This window comes from Xenia sp. Carnegie-2017, unplaced genomic scaffold (genome assembly GCF_021976095.1).
Source record: "Xenia sp. Carnegie-2017 unplaced genomic scaffold, XeniaSp_v1 HiC_scaffold_16, whole genome shotgun sequence".
NCBI classification, from domain to species: Eukaryota; Metazoa; Cnidaria; class Anthozoa; order Malacalcyonacea; family Xeniidae; genus Xenia; species Xenia sp. Carnegie-2017.
Window position 1 is genome coordinate 9,658,618 of NW_025813469.1, and position 21,462 is coordinate 9,680,079.

A 21,462-nucleotide genomic window follows, 5' to 3' on the forward strand; every position below is an offset into this window, starting at 1 on the left:
AATCAGTGGTAGTATTTCGTCTATGTCTCATCTAAAACAACTTCTTGTCTTAAATATGGCTAAACAGTCTTTTACTAGTGACTTTGCAGCATACGTGTTATCTGCATCTTTTGGTCTTGTATGATAAGATCTTTAATATGGTTTTAAGCTATTAACTTAAATAATTGAATACTTAATCAAATTAACTATTCTATGTTTACAAATAAGACATGTCTTCATGTCTTATCTTGAAAAAAAGAACAATTTTACAAACCTTTCTATTTCGTCTTTGGCCGCTGAGATTTACCAAAATTGACTGATTTTTCGAAAATTTCTCAGTTTCCCACTCCCAAATACACAAAATGTATGTGTGTATTTGGGATTCGGCATGCAATTTTTTGATGAAAATCAATGTAAAAACCTTAACTTTATAATTACTCTTTTAAGTTATAGTTTACATCCGTTTCGCTTGTTGCTTCTGTTCGTTTTGAGACAATTCCGAAAATAGTCCTACACTATTGATACGTAATCCACTAGATTTCTTTTTTAGGGGATTTTTTCAGTTAATGTTTGACCAAAAGGTTTATTTTATGGGCTTGATATTTTAGTATCTTAGTGTGCATTATGCTGAAGTCTTTTATTTGCTGTTTAAATAACTTCCCAGTGCATCCAAATACTCGAATGAAGGTAGAGAAAAAGGTGATCAGTGATCTACAGTAATCTACATCCACAAACATGTAAAAACTATGTTATGAAGTATACAACTAACGATCACGAAATTATTTCCTCCAAACTCAACGCCACGTTTTAGTTTAAACTTATTGAGGAGGCGTTACTTTAATATTTGCTTATCTGGCTGACAAAGTTAATGTTAAGATTATGGTGATGATGAATTAATTTGGAAAAAAATACATATAGTCACATACTATATGAAGCTATAATAAAACATTTTCAATGATCATAAATTTAATACCTCTTTAGAATAAAGCTGATATCTTTTCCCGTCTTTTTCTTTATATTTCCAACCAAACCAGCAGCAAATTCGATTACCAAATGCCATTTAGGATCTTTAGCCTGATCATCCAAAAACTTTCCAATGTTTTGCCAATCGTCAACAATATACAACGCTGCAAGAAACTCTTGAAGAGTCAAATGAAGAAAACAGTAAAGATTTTTTTTGTCACAAATCTTATTGAAAATGCCAGAGTTTTCCAGATTTTCAAAGTTACTGTTAGTGTCTCTTTCAAAAATTAGGTGTCCGTTATTAAGCCCTTCCATGGCAACATGTTTTATTTCTTGTAGATCATTATCAAGCTTGGATGGTAAAGGAATTGTTAAGTAATCCTTTGGTGTAGTCTTGCCCCTAAGAAGTGGATGGCTTTGCCATAGTAAAACTTTAATTGCTCTATTGTACAATTCAGTCATAGTCTTTGGACTACAGTTTTCATCATTTGCAAAACATTCCTTTAAGGTCATACAAACAATTTTAGTGTTAATAGGGATATAACAAAAGCTGCGAAGTTCAAGAGAATTTTCAATCTTATTTAGAATACGGTCAGCGATATTCCTATCTTCATGACAAAACTTTTCTTCGAATACTTTTATCTCATCCTCAAAAAAGCCCAAGATTTCAAATGTTCTCGTGAATTTCATATCTATAAATTTACGTTCAGCTGTGGGTCGTGATGTAATAAGAACAGTAACATAAGGCAATAGTTGACCTTCAACAAGCTTACTTAAGTGTCTAATGACGGCCCATTTTCATTAGGGGACCCTGAGTTGTCAGTTTGAAGAACTCCATTATCTAAAGGCAATTCATCAAGACCGTCGACGACAAGAACAGTTCTTTCAGGATTTAACATTATAAATTCGTAAATACCTGAAAACTGTTCAAATGAAAGTCCAACGCAATTTCTTATCATTTCTTCAAAAGTAATGTCTTTCTTTTCAATAGAACGACATTGCAATAAAATGACCAGCTTATCTCGCCAAAATTCGTCTTCATTTGTCTCCCATTCATGAATAAGTTTTTTTGTCAACATAGTTTTACCAATTCCTGGCCTTCCGATGACTAAAATGGAAATAGGATGCAACTTGCTTTTTGGATTTGACTTAAACATGTCAGTTGCTCTTTTTAGGTTTTTCGCATTTTCATTAAGTTTGAAATGACAATGAAGGATCTCGTGCCTTTCATGCGTTTCTGGGTCAGCTTTACTTAATTGTCTTTCTGCTTGCATTATGACGTTGACATAAATATCTTCAAGATTTTGCATAGACATTTGTGCATTGCATCCGTTATCGGGGATATCAAATAATTTGTTGAAGTGAAACTCATTTTTTATTTCTTTTATCCAATTTCGAAATTCTGCACGTTTTGAAAAGAGGTATTCCGTGAAAAACTCCTTATCTGATGTGAAAAAATTGTCATTAATGGCCTCATTTAATAGGTATATTAGTCGACATATCGTCATTATTATCGATAAAACATCAACAGCTACAACAAATTTATTCCACCATTCACTGTTACCATCGCGAATTTCACAATTAACGAATGTCTCGTTATATGGAAAAAGAATTATACTGTTGAACGAAGATTTTACGTTTGTTGTTGGACGCCAAGAACAAGTATAATCAATGGGAAACATGCCTGGAAAGAGTACTGTAACAAATATCAACAAACCGATCAAACATCCAATCAAATAAATGATGTAATAAATAAATGCCCAAGAACTAGATGCAACCTTTCTGACTTCACTGCTTCTTTCTGACAAGAACTTATCAAAGTTTTCAAGTCGATGGCTCACAGACTGTCCTTAGATCATACTCCAAAGTAAGGGAAAAACGACATTGAAGAATACCACATAAATATTATCCCAAGTCTCATTTTGGTATTGTCTCAAACATCTTGATTCAATGTTCTTTATAAGTGAAGTTTCTTGGAAGTTTGAAATCATCTTGTCAAAACAAGTGAAAGACGTTTGAAGATCAAATGCTTTCGAAATTCCAATGTCAAGTGGTGCGATGATTGTAAATGTCAAGTAGATATAGAGATTCGAGCCTATGACCTGCTCACCACTGTGTGAATTCATAGCTCTATTACTCAGAGCACTGCACCATCATCGCAGAAGTCATTCGTTCGAGTCCCGTTGAGTCACCTGAATTTTTTAGGTTCATGAGACAATTTCCTAAAATTGTGCAGCAAAGTGCAGAGATCATATCTTGATTTAATCTTAAACACCGCACTGCATAAAAACATTCTTTTATATGACATTCCTTTCACGAGAAAACGTGAGTTCAACAAAATTGACCTGCTCACCACAGTGTGAATTCATAGCTTAGTTGGTCAGAGCACTGCACCGGCATCGCAAAAGTCATGGATTTGAATCCCGTTGAGTCACCTGAAATTTTCAGGTTCATGAGAAAATTGGTTAAATTGTCCAGCAAAGTGCGAAGATCATATCGTCCTTTAATTTCAAACACCGCACTGCATAAAAACATTCTTTCATATGACATTCCCTTCACGAGAAAACATGAGCCCAACAAAATTGACCTGCTTACTACTGTGTGACTTCATTGCTCAGTTGGTTAGAGCACTGCACCGGCACCGCAGAGGTAATTGGTTCGAATCGCGTTGAGTCACCTGAATTGTTCAGGTTTATGAGACAATTGCTGAAGTTGTCCAGCAAAGTACGAAGATCATATATTCATTTTACCTCAAACACCGCACTGCATAAAAACATTCTTTCATATGACATTCCTTTCACGAGAAAACATGAGCCCAACAAAATTGACCTGCTCACCACTCTGTGACTTTATAGTTTAGTTGGTCAGAGCACTGCACTGGCAAGGCAGAGTTCATGGCTTCGAATCCCGTTGAGTCACCTGAATTGTTCAGGTTTATGAGACAATTGCTGAAGTTGTCCAGCAAAGTACGAAGATCATATATTCATTTTACCTCAAACACCGCACTGCATAAAAACATTCTTTCATATGACATTCCTTTCACGAGAAAACATGAGCCCAACAAAATTGACCTGCTCACCACTCTGTGACTTTATAGTTTAGTTGGTCAGAGCACTGCACTGGCAAGGCAGAGTTCATGGCTTCGAATCCCGTTGAGTCACCTGAATTGTTCAGGTTTATGAGACAATTGCCGAAGTTGTCCAGCAAAGTACGAAGATCATATATTCATTTTACCTCAAACACCGCACTGCATAAAAACATTCTTTCATATGACATTCCTTTCACGAGAAAACATGAGCCCAACAAAATTGACCTGCTCACCACTCTGTGACTTTATAGTTTAGTTGGTCAGAGCACTGCACTGGCAACGCAGAGGTCATGGCTTCGAATCCCGTTGAGTCACCTGAATTTTTAGGTTTATGAGACAATTCCTTAAATTGTCCAGCAAAGTGCGAAGATTATATCTTCATTTAATTTAAGTTTTGTCATTTACAAAGAATACATACGACAGTTTATAGGATAAGTATATAGGATAAGTTCAGAAAAAAAAGTTAATTACAATGTCTGTATAAAAATGTTCACATATGGAGCACGTTTTCTTACGTTCATGCAATAACGAATTCTTCAGAAGACTACCTCAATTATATATCTTGTTTATTTTTAACTAAAAAAATATTGCGTTTTTATGACTATTAGACGGAATTTATTCATAAATCTGTTGACTGGAAAGGAATTTTTAAGGAAAACATTCAATGTGTTCATGTTTATTGAAATTTCTTTTGATAATTACAAAGTGATTATAACATGATTTAATTCCAACATTGTTTGTTGAAGTCTTTACTCTTTGCAGTAAACAATGCAAAAAGAGCAAAATAAATAAATGAACAATACATGATTACTAATCAAACTATACTTTTTCTCTGCAAATGAATTAACATAGCTATGTAAAGAGATTTGAAAATAGTTTTTAAATCAAGAAACACTTTTTAAAAGGAAAGTCACAAGAAAGATATATTGTTCACTGTGAACAGTTTTTTACTTATTTTGCTGATAAAACATATAAATGTTTAAATTACAAATTTTGAAGCAGAAAAATACATACATTTTTACTATTTTTATCATGTATCATGCAAAGAGAAAAATCGTTTGTAGGAAATATAACTAAAAATAAAAATCACTTGTTGGAAGATATATTCTCACTATATATTGTGTTACTAAGATATTTATCACCTTCAACACCTATACTGTTACTATCAATGCTCAATTTAGTGAGCTTACAATTCTCACTTTTAAAGTATCACTAAGAGATTTCGCACCTTCATCACATATATTGTTATAATCAAGTGACAATTCAGTAAGTTTACAATTCTCACTTTTCAAAACTTCACTAAGATAATTTGCACCTTCATCACCCATATTGTTTATAAGGATATTTATTTCAGTAAGCTTACATCTTTTTTTTCAAAGCTTCACCAAGATAGATCACACCTTTAGCTGCTATTTTGTTATTCCCAATATCCTATTTGATAAGTTTGCAATTCAAACTTTGAATGCTTTACTAAGATATTTAGCACCTTAATCACATATATTGCAACCCATTCTTTCAAACATTCTTTCGTATATTGTAACCCTTTATATACAGTTGAGAAAGTTTCCAATTTTCACTTTTCGATGCTTCACTAAGATATTTTGCACCTTCATCACCTATTTGGTTCCTATTAAGATTTAAACTAGTAAGTTTACAATTATAACTTTTTAAAGCTTCACTAAGATATTTTGCACCTTCATCACCTATTTGGTTGCTATTAAGATTTAAACTAGTAAGTTTACAATTATAACTTTTTAAAGCTTCACTAAGATATTTTGCACCTTCATCACCTATTTGGTTGCTTTCAAGATTTAAACTAGTAAGTTTACAATTATAACTTTTTAAAGCTTCACTAAGAGATTTTGCACCTTCATCACCTATTTGGTTGCTATCAGGACTTAAATTAGTAAGTTTACAATTCTCACTTTTCAATGCTTCACTAAGATATTTTGCACCTTCATCACCTATTTGGTTTGTATGAAGATACAATTCACTAAGTTTACAATTATCACTTTTCAAAGCTTCACTAAGATCTTTAGCACCTTTATCTCCTATGTTGTTAAAATGAAGATGCAATTCAGTAAGCTTACAGCTCTCACTTTTTAATGCTTCACTAAAATATTTTGCACCTTCGTCACCTATATTGCTAGAATTAAGATGCAATTTAGTAAGTTTACATGTCTCACTTTTTAAAGCTTCAATAACAGATTTCGCACCTTCACCTTCTATTTTGTGATTATAATCAAGCTTCAATTCAGTAAGTTTACAACTCTCACATTTCAAAGCTTCACTAAGAAAATTCGCACCCTTACCTTCTATAATGTTATTACTAAGATCCAATGTAGTAAGTTTGCAATTCTCACTTTTCAAAGCTTTACTAAGATATTCTGCACCTTTATCACCTATACTGACACACCGAAGAGTTAATTCAGTAAGTTTACAACTCTGACTTATCAAAGCTTTACGAAAGCATTCAGCACCTTCATCACCTATTTCGGTAACTAAAATTTCCAACTTAGTTAGTTTGCAATTCTCACTCTTTAAAGCTTCAATAAAATGCTCACAGAAAAGATTGCCTAAAGTACAACGACAAAACTTTAAGTTAATCAAAATTTCCGCTCTCCCACTTGACAAATAGTTTTTTAAAGGAAGAAAGCTATGATTATCAAGAAACTTGCAATCTTCAAAAGAAACACGTGTTATGTGTTCACATTCGGATAGAAATTCAAACAATGCGTTTGAATCAACAGGCGTAAAAGAAACGTAATTAATTTCCAATATTTCAGAAGAATTCTTTAACTCTGTGCAAGCTGAGCTCATGAAATCTTTGTCTTGCAACTCGTATAAGCACTTTACTCCAAGAAAACCAAGGACTTTATCGCCGTTCACGGAAAACAAATTTGAAATCCAGTCTTTAAACCTACAAAATCAAAATACATAACATATTTGTAAGGGTACATTTAATGTTTTACGACAGGAATTGAATTGGCTAGTGCAATAACTCAAGTCTCATTTTAAATGTCAACGCATGTTACATCTGTTGAATGCATTAAAGTTAATAGAAATGATAAGAAAAAATTCTAAATTTTCTTTTGTTTCAAATGCGTTTGGCTTTTGTAAAATTCAACGTTTGAAACTACAATGGTGACGTAGAGCATTTGTAAGTTCGACCCAGAACTATTCTGGGTCCATCTAACAAGAATCCTTTGGTAATCAAGCTAAGGATTTAAGTAGCCAGAAAAGTTTAAAAAAAAGAAGTTTTGTTCAACATGGGACATACTATACAGGCCTCTTCTTTTAAAATTAAATTTTCAGTCTCTTTATTTAAAATCATTGACACCAATTACTCAAATTTTGCTCTTGAAATAAAAGAAGCTCTTTGCATTAATAAAGCTAATCTTGTCTTAAATGTTCAAATTTACCACTATAGCTATAACGCTCTCTTATTATTTTTATAGTTAATGACTTAGTAATTATAATTAGGTAATGTTCCCATGGCGACTTGTTTATATACGTCTAACTTGGGTATTGTTTGGTTAACAGACGACAATCTGTAATAAAAATTTTGACAATAATTGTAGCATATGTTTAATTCTCCTCAGTCTGTGTTGATTGTTGTTTTTATGCGATGAATTGTTGTATGCAGTATGAAAAATTTGTTTTTGTAAAAATTTGTTTTGAAAATGCACTTTGTAAATACGATAGCAAGACATCTAGTCCAGTCAATCTACGACCAAAAACACTCTAAGCTTGAAAAAATTTCCACAAAAGAAATTCCAACTGATTTTGGTATATTTGATATCCCTTTACAACATATCGAAAATCCCACAAAATCCTAGCACGGCAACATCGTGTAAATTACGTTTTATTTGAGGCATTTGGATTGAAAATCTGAGCGACATGGAAACGAGGCTCAAAAATTAATGTTCTAGATTTTAACCTTTTAGAACACTTAGTAAAGCACAAATATAAATATTATAGATTAAAAACATGTGGATAATGATATTTTGTAAATTAATTAATATTTTGTCCTTTATTTACGTCAAAAATGCTGATCTTGCTGTTTTGGGTACTAGATTTCGCTGACTTGGTAGTTTTTTTTGGCAAACGCGTGTTTGAAGTACGTTTGTTTACGTATATTTTGCACGTGTTTAGATGGATATTTATTATATTTAATATGACTTCCCTTTCAATACTTCAAATTGAAGCTTTGGCTCATTATTGGCATCAAAATGTGACGTTTCTTTGTTCTCCTCAAAGTAAGCAAAATAGATAACTTGAAGACAATGAGTTAATCAATGTATTATTTAATTGCTATTACATTTTACAATGAATGAATACGTCAATATTGTGGGTCACAATAATTTAAGTTAAAACTAACAAGAGGGGGCTATAATTAGCGACCTAATTACCAAATACAATGTTTGCATTATAATACCGCGTTTAAAGCCATAGATATATTAGGGCTGTAAAATATCGCATAAACCAGTAAATAAAACCAGGCTTTTTTCTGTTGTCGAACACTATTTTGCTTGTGAATCATTATAGGATGGATCAAATTCTGCGTCAGTACTGTGCAATATGTAAAGAATCAATTGTGAACAACGGCGTGGCTCTAACATCTAAAGGGATAGATGGTATAAACCGAGCTAGTAAAGAAAGAGGCGATACAGTTGACGTCCGTGAAGGTGACAGCGTTCACATAGCATTTAGGAAACGATATACAAATTCATCATATATTTCTAAATCGCTACGTCAGAAGGAAGAGCGTCATCCCGTACCAAGAACCCTTCGCTCACAAAATTCAGTTCAGTTCGATTTCAGAAGAGATTGCTTGTTTTGCGGAAATGAAATTAATCAAGAACAAGAGCGCAAAAGGGGGCGTGTTGTTTGCACTGTTAGGACTATGGACATTCAAGACACTATCTTGAATGCTTGCAAAGTGAGAGGCGATGAGTGGGCCGAGTCCGTAAAATCAAGGATCCAAAATGTGCATGACCTACCGGCAGCTGACGCAATGTATCATCATCTATGCAGTACAAACTTCAGGACAAAAATGAGAATTCCAGCGCCATTTAATGACCAACCATCGCTCAAAAAGCGCAAATCAGGACGACCAATCAACAATTCTGCCAACGATGCATTTTTAAAGGTAACTCAATATTTAGAAAACATTGATGACCAAGTTACTGTATTAGATTTAATAAAAAAGATGGAGGAGTATCTGGCGGAGTCCGCGACTGATAGTACCGCATATAGCAACCGCAACATGAAAGAAAGGATTCTAGAGCACTTTAGGGATTATGTGATTATCACAAATCAACCAGGCATGCCAAGTATTGTGACATTCAGAAGAACTGCTGCGTCTATACTAGAAGAATTCCACATGCAGCAGAAAGAAAATTCCAATCCTGAAGATGAGAAACTGAATGTTATAAGAGCAGCAGCAAAACTTTTTACGTAGTGACATAAAATGTATTGAAACACCAAACGACATAAATCCGTTAATCGACAGTGACATTGACAAAAATCTTGAATTCTTACCCCCAACACTTCAGCTTCTTCTTAATCAACTGTTTTCAGGAAAAGACACATCTCCGAAAGTAGCTTTTGTTGGTCAAGCGATTATGCAGTCAACTCGTCCTCGTGCTTTGCTTGCACCTTTACAGATTGGAATGGGTGTTTTACTCCATCACAGCTTTGCCTCGCGTTTTTTAATAGACACGCTTAATCATGCTGGTTTCTGTTCGTCATATGAAGAAGTCCTCTCATTCAAACGAAATGCAGCCGTAAGCCAAGGGACTACAATCCCGGATTATAATGGTGAGTTTACACAGTATGGTTTGGATAACCTCGACCATAATCTCCGAACTATCGACGGGCATGGTACATTTCACGGTACAGGGATAATTGCAATGGTAACACCAGGTACAAATAAAATAAGCCCAGTTCCAAGCAAAAAGGTTAAAGATCAAGACATCTTATCAACTGGTCAAATAGAAATTATACCGGTTTCATCGCGTACCATGGCGAAAGAAAGCAACCTTTCAAGAATTGTGCCAGAAGTACTGCCACTATGTAAAACAGAAATATGGGGCAGGAAGTTGTATTGTTTTTGACGGTTATGATAACCCATCTACTAAGAACATGGCGCAACAACGAAGATCATCCGGAAAGGTTGGGGCAACAGTGTCATTCAAAGCTGATATGAAGATAACAATGAAAAGAGATGTATTCCTGGCTAATATACACAATAAGAAACGACTTATAACTACTCTTCGAAATTATCTGGATTTGAATGGCTGTACTACACTCCAAGCCGATGGCGACGCTGATCTTCTCATAGTAAAGTCAGCTGTTTCTAGTGCCATGAAATCTCCTACCGTTCTTGTTGGAGATGATACAGATTGTTTTAATGTGCTATTACGTCAAAGTGGATGAGGGATGTGGTCTTTATTTTCGTCCAGAACCAAAGAAAACAACTAAACGTAGAACGGAAAGAGTATGGAACATGAGAATAGTGAGATCAGAGCTGGGTGAATCTCTGTGTAAAAACATTTTGTTTCTTCATGCTATTGCTGGTTGTGACACGACATCCCGGCCCTTTGGCCTTGGAAAATCGGCACCTATTAAGAAATTCACAGATTCAAACTATTTCCGTGAACAAGCATCAGCATTTGAAGTTTCAAACGTCAGCATGAATACGGTTATCCAGAGTGGTGAAAATGCCTTGGTCTGAATGCATGGAGGAAAAAAGGCGAGACTCTAGACAGTTTGCGCCACAGGAAGTACTACGAGAAGGTGTGCACTAAAGGCCGAATGGTAAAGCCCCAAAGTCTTCCCCCAACATCTAGTGCAGCCAAGTATCATTCATTGAGAGTCTTTCTTCAAGTTAAGCAATGGCAGAGTCAAGACGAAGGATTGATGCATTTGGTTGGAAAATGTGTGGTTATGTTATCGTACCTAGAACAACTGATCTTCTCTTCCAGCAGCTCCTAAAAACTTGCTTAATATGATACGATGCAACTGTACCACAAATTGTTCAACTGCAAGATGTACCTGTCGTAAAAATGGACTTCACTGCACAATGGCATGTGGTCAATGTAGAGGTACTGGTTGCACTAACAGTGGTGTTGACGCTGAAGATGATTAACAAAAGTATGAAATGACAGAAATGTCTTTGTAAATCAAAGTACATTATATCAACCATATGTAAATTTAGTGACATTCTTGTATTACTATGTAACCTAAAGGATTCCTTTTTTTCGGTCTTTGAAGACTTAACATGATTTTTAATAGCCACGCTGCAGATTTATATAATCAAATATAATATTCGTTAGGTCAAAGTAGTGTTATTTTGTAATTCTTGTTTATAGCCTCGTTTTCATGTCATAATTTCACAGAAAACATTATTTTACGAAGTTGTCGGCCTCAGATCATGTGGGACTTTTAATATGTTGTTCTGTACATGAAAGGAAAGATATTTTTGAAGAGTGAGCTTTTGTGGGAATTAGTTCAAGGTTCAACCATAAATCTAATGGACTAATCCGACTGTCCAACAGTAAATAAATTAAAAAACACCGAATTATAAGGTGCACTTTTTTGTTCTTACTTGTTATGAGTGTATTTTATTCCATATTTATATTAAAAATAATAAGCAATGATCAACAAAATTTCTCAATTTTTTTGACTAATTTTGCCAGTAATAAGGCGAAAAACATTAGTTCTGTTGCCTCATTTGTCTGGTCCATACGGAGTTATGTAACATTAGCTAGATGAAGAAGCGCTCATTCCTTAAGATCAGTTCAGCAAGAACCGTTGCACGGTTAGTTTTCAAAAACAAACCAAAGAACTCAAATTACATTATCCGGAAGGAAAAAATTGATGATGGATTAAGAGAAAAATCAATTGAAAAGGAACTTGCCACAGCAGAGGAAAAAGAATAGTTATTAGTTGACATTGATGGAAGTCAAGTTCAAAATAGCAAAGTTGAATACAAAGAAAACCATTTTACGGCCATGATTGCAAAAACCATAGAAAACAAAATAAGTTGTCCCTTACACGTCTCTCACGCTGCCCAAGATAAGCCAGCGACAGAGTAGCGTTGTATAAATAACAATGTAAAAAAATATAATGCCCTTTACGAAGCAGAAAACGGAACCTTTAATTTAGAAATGTTAACGAAGTTAAAAAATAATGGCGACGCGCCAAATTCCTGTTCAAACATCTTAGCTACTCAGGACGATTGACGTAGCAAAATTGGTCAATATTAACATTTGCATATTACCAACTGCTAAGCGTCTCGAATTTTTTTCGTTTATTCACATTTCAAACGAAACGTTTGTTAGACAGAACGTCCGGTTTGAAATGGTAAACGTTACGTTTGTTTAAATCGCGGATTTCTAAATTTATAACAGCTCTTCCTTATAATTTATGGTCAATTATCAAACTTTGCAAATTGCCTAAGGTATACGAATGTAATATTTAGCTGGTACAGCACTTTATCAATGTAAAATCGTATAAAAATGTTAATGACATGACGAAAACCTGCTCAAATTGTTCCTCAAACTTTAAACATTCCTGAGCAAGCGTTACGTTTCCAATTTGAAAGCGGTGTTTTGCCTAACTAACGTAAGGTTTGAAACGCGAACAAACGCGAAAAATTTAGGACACTTACCATTTGAATGCAAATAGTAGTATAATGGTGAAAAAACCAAACAAACGATGATCTAAGCCAGATGGAAGAAACCAAATGAATACATACGTTCAACACAAAGAAAAGCCCGCTGTGCCAAAGAATAAATCTCTGAAATTTGTAATTACTGAATCATACGATTTGCGGCTTTTATCCTAAAGTTGTGAGTTTTCAGATGAAGCTTGTCAAAGTTGGAGTTGAAATTACTTAATCAACCATAGCGTAGCTGATATTGTCACATTGCAATCTGAGCATTCGATTTGAGATACTGCAAAGCTAAACAAAGACTTGGAAAGCTGGCAACTTTTAACCCCAGTGCTTTAACACCACCTTGAGCCTGTCAAGCCAAATTTAAATAAGGAATGTCGTTCCTTGTGTTCGTCACAAATACCCGCGTAACGGAGTTATTGTTTTGCAAAGGTTTACAGGCTCACATTCCTAGTATTAAAGTAATAAAATTTGCCAGGCAACTACGACCAGCTCTAAGGCTAACATTTACAGCAATGTACATCGTCTCTATAAACGCAATGGGCATCACTAATAATGAAAATTATTTCCTCTCAACAAACGCAGCACAGACAGCAGCAGGCAGCCTTTTTTACGGCAAAGTCAGGCAACAATTATTGCCTGCATAAGACGGCAAACTTTTAAGTATTTATCCACTAAACGCTTCAATCTTCAATTCATTATTATTATACTATTAAAGTAATTATGTAAGGTAGACTTTGTTTTATGATAAATGTGAGATTATAGCTACAAATGCTGAAGTTTTACAAATGGTCTAAGGTAAACAACTTGAATTCTCGCAACTATTCTATCAGCTATATCTTCCACAAGACAAATCAAGTTTAGATTCCGGCTGGAAAGCTGAAAAGACAAACAAATTAAGAAAGCCTTAAAAAGTCCTTAGCAAAATTGGTGCAGTAGTTCTGTGCAAAAACGGAAAAGCGTATACATCTTGCTAAATTTCATGTCTTCAAAAATATGGGCATGAGGTCCTTAAAACTGGTTATGAATTTTAAATGTTCAAACCAATTCATAAAATTTCATCTTTACTAAATGGAATCATTTGTCGCCACCATAACATGTTAAAACCCAATTGTCTTACAGATGGAATTGATTTAAAGGAATGCGTATAACTTGCTCAACAACATTGAAAATATTTAATGTTTTCAAGTGGGGATAAATTATATGAGCTTTCCTCTACCCCAATAGTTTGTCATAAAACAAAAAGATAATTTAAAAAATTATTAAAGCCATAAACTTCTATTCGTTAGAGCTGGGCTATATCTATGTTAGTCATTTTGATGATTATCCACAAGGCAACGATTAATTATAATGACCATTCAAACAGTGCTTTAGATACGACCATGCAGGCTACTGAAAACTTTAGGGCTTAACAAGCACTCTCAGAATTCATCATTTACCATGCAAAGTTCTTGTAGTTGTTTGTTTAAGGTTATATATGTCCAAAAGATTCTAACCAAAAAAAAAAATAAGCAATGCAGAAACATCATGCTGTATTTGTTATACAGTTTACATTCAGTATCCCTCAGGTTGCATCTGTTTAAGGATTATGATTCGCTATTTTTCTTTATGTCTAGTTTTAACCTTTTATTTTAGACCTTTTTTGCGCATAAAAGTTCAGCATTGAAAAAATATTAACAAAATTTTTATAGATGTATGAGTTTTGAAATAGCATGTGAGAATTTGCAATTTTGAATAACAATTTTGCAATTGTGGCAAGAGTAGAGGTCCCGACACGCTAGATTTCATGTATGGTAGCTGTGCAAAAGAAAGATGGAAATATTCGTTTATGCATTAACCATTAAACAAAGCATTGAAACGTAATCACTACTGTCATCCAGATATAGAGGATCTTCTACCTAAATTAGCAAAGGCTAATTAAGGTATTCTCGGTTGTGGATGCAAAGAATGGGTTTTGGCACATACAATTGGATAATGAAAGTACCTACCTAACCACATTTGCAACACCATGGAGCCCTTACAAATGGAAACGAGTGACTTTACCAATTCTCCAGCTCCCGAAGAATTTCAACGCTATCTGGACGAAGTTCTGGCAGGATTGGATGGAATTAGAGCCATTTGTGACGATATACTGGTTTGGGGAGTAGGCGAATCCTATGAGGAATAATTGAAAGATCATGATAATAAGAAAGTTCGTCTATTGGAAAGATGCAGAAGTACTTGAATAAAGCTAAGCGCAAAGAAATTGTTGTTTCATTGAGTAAGTTTTATAGGTCATTTAATTACCTCAGATGGAAGGATTCAATCATGATACTGAAAAGGTTGAAGCAATCCTGAGGATGCCTATACCAACTGATAGACAAAAGGTACGACTCCTCATAAGGATGATCAGCTATCTTCAAAGCTTCGCACATAACTTATCCTCAGTCATAGCACCTTTAAAAGAGCTCCTTAAAGAGCAGAACAAAATTCACTGGAGATAAGACGTTGAATAGAGGTCTTTCAATGTAACCTAGGAAATTTTGTCAACAACTCCTACTTTGAAGTATTATGATCTTGATCACGATCTTGAGTTACAGGGTTGATGCGTCTGAGAAGGTTTTGGGAGCTTGTCTAATGCAAGATGCGCAACCTATTGCATATGCATCGAGGTCATTAAGCGTAATTGAGCAACAGTACTGTCAGATTGAGAAGGAAATGGTGGCGATTGTATTTGGAACAGAAAAGTTTGAACAATATATGTATGGGACACGAGTAATGGTTGAAACTGATCGCAAGCCAATTGAGAGTATTATAAAGAAGATTCTCCGAAATGCACCGAAGAGATCAAAGCGAATGATGCTTAGTTTACGGAAAGATCAAGTAGAATTTACGTACAAGAAGGGATCACAGATGTATTTAGCTGATAACTTGAGTCGTGTGTATGTAGAGGGAGATCGTTAAATGCAGTGTTTTGATCACGAAGTGTTGTCATTTGGAAACAGTATCAAACAAGATATGGAGTCCATTGATATGGTTAATAATCTTGTAATCTCTGAAGAATCATTGGCAATGATTAAACAAGTTATAGTAGCAGATAATGATTTAGAGAAGCTAAAAAAGATTGTCAGACTAGGATAGCCAGAGGTAAGAGATCAAGTACCACCAAGTATAGCAGAATACTTTAATTTTCAATTCAAACTGGTCTGATATTTAAAGGTGAAAGATTGGTCATTTAATTTGGGGCAAGATCATATATAATGCAAGAATTCATGCAAGTCATATCGGTGTGCAGGGATGTCTAAGACATACCCGAAATAGTGTGTATTGGCCTGGTATGACGAAGGAGATCACAGACTGTATTTCAAGATGTCCAACGTGCAACGAGAATATACGTGAGCAACAGAAATAACCGTTAATCGGCTACACAAATCCTCAACGACCGTGGAAAATGGTTTGTTGTTACCTTTTGAGCATGAAAGAGGTCATTTTTTAGTAATAACTGATTTTTTCTCAAATTTCTTTGAGTTGGATCAGGTAAGCAATAAAACTAGCAACAAAGTCATTAATAAACCTAAATTACATTTTTCAAGACACGGAATTCCAGAACAGATTGCGACCGACAACGGGACACCAAGAGAATTAGAGTTTGAACAAATTACTAGCTAACCCGGATGTCCAAGGTTAACGGAAAAGCTGAAAATGCTGTGCGGACAGCAAAACATTTATCGAAAAAAGCGTAGAAGAGTGGAAGAGATCCTTATTCATCCCTGTTGAAGTGGAGTAATACTTTTAGTGAAGGGATTGAGTATTCACCTAAGGTTGTTTTGTCAGCCAACTAGAACGCTAATTTAAACGTTCAAAAGTCTTCTAAAGTAGGAAAACCAGAGAAATCTTAGTTATCGCAGAAGCGTAAGCCATGGGTACAGGCGAAAGTTGAAGGGAAAGTTGACAATCGTTCAATTCAAGTTCGAACGGAAAAGTGTACAGACAAAATCGACAACACGTAAAACATTCTAAAGAACAACAAGAGTAAAATACAACGATGTCTGATTTCTAATCACCAGTGACAGAAAAAAGGATTAAAGTGTCCAGCAGTCAAGTAAAGACCTTTTTATTTCCGGTCAACCATTATTAACATTCCCGGTCCATTTCCGGTCAACAGATATTAAAAAGGATAAAAATGTCCAGCAGTCAAGAAAAGACCCTGCTGTTTCCGTTCAACCATTATCTGTTCCTATAAATATCTTTGAGAAGACAGAGCATGTTATCATTGAAAATCAAGAGAGAGCGAGAAGTGGAAGAGTTGTAAAGAAACCCTCTTGCTTTCAATTGAGTGTGAACTGAAAAAACACAACTATGAGCTATGAGCTAGATTGCAGCATTAATCATGTTGCTAAGTTTAAAATTAACTAATTAATGAAGGGTATAAATAATGCCATTGAATTAGGAAGTCTTATTCCATATAGTCTTATATCTTCATTTTCAATTGGATACTTGAAATTGGCCTTAAAATGCGAAGCAAACAATTTTTAAGTTTGCTTCGTGGTCGTGTAGAGCTACACTGGGTCCGTCCAACGTGAATCTTTTCGAAAGCAAATTAACGATTAAAGTAGCTAGCAAAGTTTAAAAAACAAGTTTTGTTCAATATGTCGCATGTTACATGTTTCTCCTTCTATTAAGAGTAAATTTCAGTATCTTCATTTTAACTCATCCAAACCTATCACTTAAGTTTTCCTCTTCAAATGAAAGAAGGTCTTTCAATCAATGAAACAAATCTTGATTTAAATGCTAAAATTCCCCACCAGCTATAACACAATCTTTTTATTATATTTAATGTAAGTAATTTGATGAATGTAGTTATTTAATGTTCCCATTCATTCTAAATAATCAATTTTTTTATAACATTCTATAATTTATCATATTACTTAATACTAGTCATTCTGCAATGTTGATAACATTTTTATATTGTCCAAACATGTTGCTTTGAAAACATCCTCATTTTTATTGAGGTGGATGTCGACGCTCTCGTCGTAGAATAAAGAAAACGTAAAAGGGAAACTCGCGGGTGAAACGCTTGGCACTTTTTTGTGTGAATGCGTTAAGTCCGCCATTACTCTGGCTAGTAACTTGGCGTTGGCGTTTTATGAACCTATACTGGAAAAGTGCAGTTTCGGGATATTAGTCGCCTCATACGTAAAAAATTTTGGAAGATCATAAAATATTGTGATAAAACATGATAGAAACAAGATAAGAGATCATTATTTCATTGCCAACAAGTAAGTAAAGGTTTTTATTGGTAAAAATGAACCGTTTTAATATAGCTCATTGAGTTGTAAATAAGGTTATATTTATGAAAGTATGAAATAGAATCTCTTGCATTTTCGTCCATTCTAAATTATAATTGTCGCATAGTTTAAGGTGTATTTATGAAGGATAATTACAAAAATGACAGAGAAACTTACTGGTACGAACGCTGCAATATTTCATATTGCAAAATGGTACTGCCAAACTTACTATGTAAAGTAATATTAACCAAGCAATAAAATAATCATTCATTATGCTTGTTTATGAATGATAACTAATGATAGTCTAATAGACCTTTAGTTTTTAGCAACAATCAATTCAAAGCAAGAGAGAGTTTGTTTTATCACTTAAGCATGAGTGAATAGCTCAATATGTCAGGCATTTTCGATATCAAATATTATTTTTTGAGGTATACAATTTTTTTGTATATAGTAATTATTATAACTTTGCTTCAAAGCAATTTGTGCTCTGTAAAAGTTATGACAAAAGTTCATTATAGTTGATTTTTGATTTTTTTTCTAGTTGCTAGCCAAGTGATTGCTTGATTCTAAAGTGAAGATTGTGTTGCGAGTGACTTGTACTGTGTATTATTTCATTCAAAGACCAACAGTGCTTGTATTTTTAACAATGAAGTTATTTAATTTTTAAATGAAATGTACAGACTGGTTTCATGTATTCTGTATTCTGTACATTCTACTTTACAATATACACACAATTTAAATTTAAACTGATTTATGAATGGTTCTAAAAACAGCAAATACCATAGTGAATGGTTAGATTAATATAATTAGTTGATAGTTCTTAAAAGAACTGTTTTAAGTAAAGAGCACTAAACCAATAGTTCTAAATTAATGCACCCTACGCTATAAATTAAGTAAACTGCCTTAGCCCTTATACCTTCTTTACATTGCGGCGTCAATGATAACAGCATTAGATTCAAAGTGCAAATTTAGTAAAAAAAGGCAGAAACTTTGTTTCGAAACAGACAGACGCTTAGGCAACTCAGCGACATTTTCAAAACTGAAACAACACTCTGCTTAAGAGCATGAAGTTATACCTTGTATAAATATATGCCAGCTTAATATGAAACTGCTGCGATTTCTTAAAACAATTCAGGAACAACTCTGTGCATATGTAGTAAACGTAGTTAGTGTTCCTGCGCTTCCTGTTAAGCAGGACTAAAAACTGTGTAAACAAAACTCATCGAAGACAATAATTCAAACTTCACTAGAAACGAAAGTAAAGACCTTACCGTTCTTCAACTTCTTTTAATGTTTTAGTATCTATTATGCTACCAGATCTCTTCATGTCTCCAATTAGACCAGCGACAAACTGTATCACCAATTGCCATTTAGGATCACGTTTATTATAATCCAAAAACTGTGGAATTTTGCTCCATTCGTCTACAATACATTGCGCAGCCAGAAACTCTTGAATAGTCAAGTGTAGGAAACAGTACTGTAAGCGTTTTGCATCCTGTATACGGTGAAATATACCACAATTTGCTACCTCATGAAAAGCACTATTACTACTTTTTCAAAATCAAATTTCCTTTGGTAATTCCACTAACTGCAATATCTTTTATTTTGTCAATATCGTTTTAAGCTCGGGGCAAAGGAATTATAAGATAATCATCTTCTCTTGGTATTTTACCTGATTTGCAAAGTGGATGATGCATCCACAGCAAGACTTTGATTGCTCTATTATATAACTTAGTGATGGTCTTTGGAATATCTTCAGCCTTACATATCAAGCTCTCTTTTAGGGTTAGACAAACAATGTAACTATTCACAGGAATATAACACAAACTTTTAAGTTCAAGAGAAGTATCAATGTGCTCATAAATGCTTTTGGCTGTATTCGTGTCTTTACCACAAAACTTGTCGACGTATTCTTTAATCTGATCTTCAAAAAAGCCCAAGATTTCCACAGTCCGGTCAAACTTTAAACATCCATATGCATGTTCAGCTGTGGGTCGTGATGTTACTAGAACAATGGCATCAGACAGCGTTTCACCTTCAACTAATTTTTTTATTAGTTTAAATACAGGGTTCTTTGTTTCATGGAGCTCTAAACGATTTAGAAATAATTCATCGAGTCCGTCGATGATAATGACAGTTTGTTTTGGATAAGTGATTATGAATTTGTAAACTTGAGAAAAATGTTTATCTTTTAGTCCATCACGCCGCTTTAACATATCTTCGAGAGTAGTGTCGCAAGTTTCAAGATCACGACATCTCACTAAAATAACAAGTTTATCTTGCCAATATCCATCTCGATTATTTTTCCATTCGTATATAAGTTTTTTAGTGAGCATAGTTTTACCAATTCCCGGCCTTCCAATGACTAAAATAGAGTTTGGACACGACGTGCTCTGCTCACCTGGGATTGGCGTAAAAATCTCATTTACTCTTGTTAGTTTTTTTACATCATTTCCCACTTTTAGGTAAGAATGAAAGATTTCGTGCCGATTAAACGTTTCTGGGAAAGCATTCTTTAATTGTCTCTCTGCTTGTAGTATGACGTTGACATAAATATTGTCAAGATTTTGCCTTTCTTTATTCTCATCACCAAAGTTGTCTTGTATTTCAAAAAATTTGTTCGTGTAAAGATCGTTTATATTTTCCTCCAACCATTCTTTAGGTTTTTGAAGCAGTACAAAATTCAAGTAAACTGTACAAAATTTATTCGCTTTTTTAAAAGAGTTATCAGTCCAAGCCTTATACGTCAAGTAACACAGCTCCAAAATTGTTAGTGTTATTACAATAAAATCGACAGATAAAACAACTTTAATTAAGGTTTCCTTTTTATCAGCGTTGAGATTTTCACAATCAATGGTAGAAATGGTGTTATTTAATGAGGAAATTTCTTTCAAAGTTGGACGTCTTTTACAGGTGTAGTAGATGGGAAACTTAGCATGGAAAAGTAATACAACGAAGACAGACAATATGATGAGGCGAACCACTAAATAAACGATGTATATGGAAAATGAAGATAAATTAAATGCAACGTTGTCGGATTGAGGAGTTCCTTCACTATAATCCACATGTAGAGGTTGACTTTGTTCGTTCCTGTTTTCTATTGGACTGTCATTATCATTATGTTCAATTCGATGCTTTAAATAATATCCATAGACAATACTCCAAATTAAGACAATGGCAAAATTTAAAACTACCATAAGAAAAGCAGCATCCTTAAAAGTTAAACCATCTTTGTATTGTCTGAAACATGTTGATTCAATGCTCTTTAAAAGAGAACTTTCTCTCGTCTTTGATATAATCTCATTATGACAATTAAATGAGCTATTAAAAAGTAAAACTGATGAAACAGTAGTAACAGGGATGAAAACTATACCAAAGACAATCAATATTATTCTTCCAAACCAGTTATAACTTCTCCATGGTATGTATTCAAGAAAATTTGCCATTTGTATGCTTAAAAAATGTATTATATCGTCACATTA

The 21,462-nt window shown here is 34.1% G+C and overlaps 3 protein-coding genes across 3 annotated transcripts; all 3 read right to left on the reverse strand.

The window, feature by feature from the left end:
• Positions 1-945: 945 nt before the first annotated feature.
• On the reverse strand, positions 946-1,632 carry LOC124436021 (NACHT, LRR and PYD domains-containing protein 12-like). Its single transcript, XM_046985945.1, has one exon. It carries the CDS (start codon positions 1,630-1,632, stop codon positions 946-948), a length of 687 nt encoding a protein of 228 aa, XP_046841901.1.
• Positions 1,633-4,379: 2,747 nt separating this feature from the next.
• Positions 4,380-19,526, reverse strand: LOC124436336 (NLR family CARD domain-containing protein 3-like). The gene is made up of 2 exons (XM_046986249.1): positions 19,252-19,526; positions 4,380-6,950 (listed from the first exon to the last, which is right to left on the reverse strand). Exons 1-2 carry the CDS (start codon positions 19,305-19,307, stop codon positions 5,546-5,548), a joined length of 1,461 nt encoding a protein of 486 aa, XP_046842205.1. The 5' UTR covers positions 19,308-19,526; the 3' UTR covers positions 4,380-5,545.
• Positions 19,527-19,599: 73 nt separating this feature from the next.
• Positions 19,600-21,426, reverse strand: LOC124436022. The gene has a single exon (XM_046985946.1). The coding sequence runs from the start codon at positions 21,424-21,426 to the stop codon at positions 19,600-19,602; it is 1,827 nt and encodes a 608-aa protein (XP_046841902.1).
• Between the last annotated feature and the right edge of the window lie 36 nt (positions 21,427-21,462).